General features: G+C 38.8%; 1 protein-coding gene across 1 annotated transcript; it reads left to right on the top strand.

The window, feature by feature from the left end:
* Positions 1–1,824: 1,824 nt before the first annotated feature.
* LOC108993941 (3-ketoacyl-CoA synthase 12-like) lies at positions 1,825–3,458 on the top strand. Its single transcript, XM_018969005.2, has one exon. It carries the CDS (start codon positions 1,878–1,880, stop codon positions 3,270–3,272), a length of 1,395 nt encoding a protein of 464 aa, XP_018824550.1. The 5' UTR covers positions 1,825–1,877; the 3' UTR covers positions 3,273–3,458.
* Positions 3,459–4,191: the final 733 nt, after the last annotated feature.

Below are 4,191 nucleotides of genomic sequence, written 5' to 3'. Positions count from 1 at the left end.
AAAAGAATAGTACTATGTACCTCTTCTTCTTCTTCTTTTGAAGGAGCCGGAGAATCATCAGACACCTTCTCTTCTAATACTTTTGACAAGCTCTGTTGTCGCAGTAAAGCCTTCATCTTGATGCGCCATAAACTGAAACTGTTCTGACCGTCAAATTTCTCAACTTCAAACTTAGCCATAGCCATCCCACCAGATCACACTGAGCCAATCTCTGATACCAGTTTGTTTGGAATAACTGTATATCTAAGACTAACTCGAAGTATAGTAGCGGAAATAAGCAAAAGAAAATAATGACAATCACACATAAACAACACCAAGATTTAAGTGGTTCAACTCAAAGTGAGCCTACGTCCACTGGTGGGGTCGGTATCAGAGATTTCACTATCAACAAAGATGGAGTACAGAAGAATAATACAAAACTTCTTTCTCAAAGAAGTTATCTCTCTAGCTCTCTAACTTCTCTCAAGAAAATCACAAAACACAAAAAAAGTGATTTCTGAAGTCTAGAAATAAATGGGCGCCGTTTGATATTTATAGAAACAGTGAGAATTCACTTCTGTGAACATTGGCTCGAGTGAACTCTCGAGCGAGTGTCGAGCGAGCGTAAGGTTTTAACATTTCGCTCAAGCTAACAAAAGACCGATGTCGAGCGAAGCTCTCTGACTTGCATATCGCTCGGGTTAAATGTCAAGCGAAGCTCTCTGTCTGATTTCGCTCGAGCTGAATGTCAAGCGAGTGTCAAGCGAAACTCTCTGTCTGATTTCGCTCGAGCTGAATGAACCTCCGCTTGAGCAAACATACGACATAGTACTATTTCAACTGAATTCAAGCCACCTCTTAACAATACTTGATGAGAGAGAGATCGGGTTGATGAGAGAGAGCTGAGGAGAGAGAGAGGCTGAGCTAATGAAGTTGATGAGAGAGAAAGACCGAACTGATAAGAGAGAAAAACCGAGCAGAGAGCTAATGAGAGAGATATCGAGCTAATGAGAGAGAGAGAACCCGAGGAACGAGAGGTAGAAAGAGTTGATGAGAGAGAGAGCGCTGATAAGAGCGCTGATGAAAGAGCTAATGAGAGAGAACATATGCAATTAGAGAAAGAGTAAACAATTTATTTTAACTTTGACGTGATATGGACGACTGTACGTCAATTATATCTAATAACTGTATATAAAAAAAACGGTTAATATATATCATATCAAGTACGTTCAATTATGATGGAAGAGATCACACAAACGCACACACATATATAGAGTACTCTTAGTTGATTGTCTTAAAAGTACGTATAAAGCTGATCGATTGATGTAAAAAAAAAAAAAATTGTTGTGTATATATTGTGGTGGACGTACGTAAGTAGTTGGGCGCGCGGGTTCTTTAGGTTGACAAAAAGATCAAGAATGAGCCGTGCTACAGGGTGTAGCAAGAGGATGGCTACGGCCACAAGTTATTAAAAAAAACAAATTATTTATTTTTATTTGTTTTTTTCCTATCCTTATATTTTAAAAAAATCACAACATTATTTAAAAACTATTTTCTTAATCACTAAGAGAAAATAATTTTTAAAAAAATTTCATCGGCAACCATCTTCGGAACCCAAACTCGGTGAGTTTAGAATTATTCTTAATTAATTAATTAGTAGATGCAAGTTGCACTGTCTGGTGGTTGATAATTTTGAACCATTAACAGTGTTCACGGTAGTTAAGTAGCCATACAAATCAGTTCGTTGGGGAGTTGAGCGTTGAAAAGGACTCGTAATTAAAGCATTTTTCGTAAGGCCTCCAACTCCTACACGCTGATCGCTCCCACTCCGCTCCTATATACGACTTCCATTTGGGTTCCCACATCTAATACGTCGGACCTCTCTCTTTCTCTCTCTGATGGAACTTCTCGTTTTACTTTATGCTCTTGCCACCTTGTACTTCCTGTTAATGGTCTGGAAGTGGGTTGGTGCAAAACGAGATCAAGAATGTTACATATTGGACTACCAATGCTATAAGCCTACTGACGACAGAATGCTAAGCACGAAGTTCTGTGGGGAGGTCATCAAGAGGACAAAGAATCTTGGCCTCCTTGAGTACAAGTTCCTCCTAAGAGCCATTGTGAGCGCCGGCCTTGGCGAGCAAACCTACGCACCAAGGATCATGTTCTCTGGCAGGGAAGACAATCCCACACTGTTGGATGGGATCTCGGAAATGGAGGAGTTTTTCGAGGACTGCATTGCAAATCTCTTGTCCAGATCAGGCGTTTCTCCCTCGGAAATCGATGTACTTGTCGTTAACGTGGCCATGCTCTCCGCGGTTCCCTCTTTAAGTGCTAGGATTATCAACCGCTACAAAATGAGGGATGACATCAAGGTGTTTAATCTCACTGCAATGGGTTGCAGTGCCAGCCTTATTTCAGTTGACATAGTCAAAAACCTCTTCAAGTCCTACAAGAATTTGTTTGCACTTGTTGTGACTTCTGAATCTTTGAGTCCGAACTGGTATTCAGGTAATGATAGATCAATGATTCTTACAAACTGTTTGTTCCGTTCTGGTGGGTCTGCAATCCTTTTGACTAACAAAAGGGCAATGAAAAACAGAGCCATGTTCAGATTAAAGTGCCTAGTTAGGACACACCATGGGGCTAGAGATGAGTCTTACGGTTGTTGCATGCAAAAGGAAGATGAACAAGGTAGGCTGGGAATATACCTTGGCAAGACTCTCCCAAAAGCTGCTACACGTGCTCTTGCCGATAACCTGAGACAGATATCACCCAAGATCTTGCCAGTGCGGGAACTGGTTAGATTTATGGTTGTGACCCTTGCCCGGAAAATGAATCGAAGTTCCTCCAACAAGACTACTGGGGGACCAAAAACGGAGGTGAACTTTAAGACTGGTGTCGACCATTTTTGCGTGCACACGGGTGGGAAGGCTGTCATAGATGGCATCGGGATGAGTCTTAATCTTAGCGAGTATGATGTAGAGCCTGCCAGGATGACACTGCATCGGTTTGGGAACACATCGGCGAGCAGCATTTGGTATGTGTTGGGGTACATGGAGGCCAAGAAAAGGCTCAAAAAGGGTGATAAAGTATTCATGGTAAGCTTTGGTGCAGGCTTCAAATGCAATAGCAGTCTGTGGGAGGTAATGAGGGATTTGGGCGATGGAAATGTGTGGAAGGACTGCATTGATAGGTATCCAGTAAAGTCTACGGACAACCCTTTTATGGAGAAGTATGGTTGGATCAACCAGGAGGACCCAAGCACCTTCCAAGTCCCTGAATTTATATAAATTAAGCATGCATGTGCGCAGCCTAAAAACATTAATCATTATCTTTCTGAGCACCATAATAATAAGAAGTTATTGCCCAAATCCTATATGTAGTACTGCTACGTACGTACCAATAGTTTGAGATATAATTACTCCTTAATTTGTTTGATTTTGCAGTTACGTACGTACCATTTTCTATTTTGCTCATTTCTCAGGCTGAGATATTTTAATTACTGGCTAGTTGGATTTTGATTGAAATAAAAACTTTCTATTTTTGGTTAAAAAGGCTGAGATATTTGCCTGCCGGACCCCCCCACCACCTGGCCTTTTAATGTTACTCGGATCTGAAATCAAGAATATAGTGGCTGTCATATTATTTTTCAGCAAATATTATATATATATATATGGATTATTTCTTCTTCTTTTACATATAAGAAACTGCAACTTGGAAGCTGTATTTTTCAGCAAGTACTTGTCAACTGTCTGTCGTCTGTCGCCCAGCTCCCTAGCTGCCTCCTACCTAGGTCTGCAAACGGTCCGGTCTGGCGATAGATCGAAAATTTTCGATCTATCATTTTTTCAGACTGGACCGGACCGATTCCGCCCTCTTTTTTTTTTTTTTTAAAAAAAATTTTTTAAATAATTAATAAAAAATTTATTTAAAATACTAAATTAAATTAAGTGACTTATTAATGTGGATTATGTAACAAACTCAATAAAAAAATATTTTATATGGTCAATGATAATAAATTAGATGAAAATTATATCATTAATTTATATAATTACTATATAATTAACTAATTGATATTATATATTTATTAATTCATAGAATATTAACAAGTGTAATAGCATATTTAAAATTTTATATTGTTAATAGTGATAGGTTAGATGAAGATATATATAAAATATTGTTAATTTATAGAATATTAACAAGTATTAA

This window comes from Juglans regia, chromosome 14 (assembly GCF_001411555.2).
Source record: "Juglans regia cultivar Chandler chromosome 14, Walnut 2.0, whole genome shotgun sequence".
NCBI classification, from domain to species: Eukaryota; Viridiplantae; Streptophyta; class Magnoliopsida; order Fagales; family Juglandaceae; genus Juglans; species Juglans regia.
This window is presented reverse-complemented; position numbering and strand designations above follow the sequence as displayed.

Coding starts and splice junctions, on each gene's coding strand:
- LOC108993941 (XM_018969005.2), top strand. CDS start 1,878: ATGGAACTTCTCGTTTTACTTTATGCTCTTGCCACCTTGTACTTCCTG.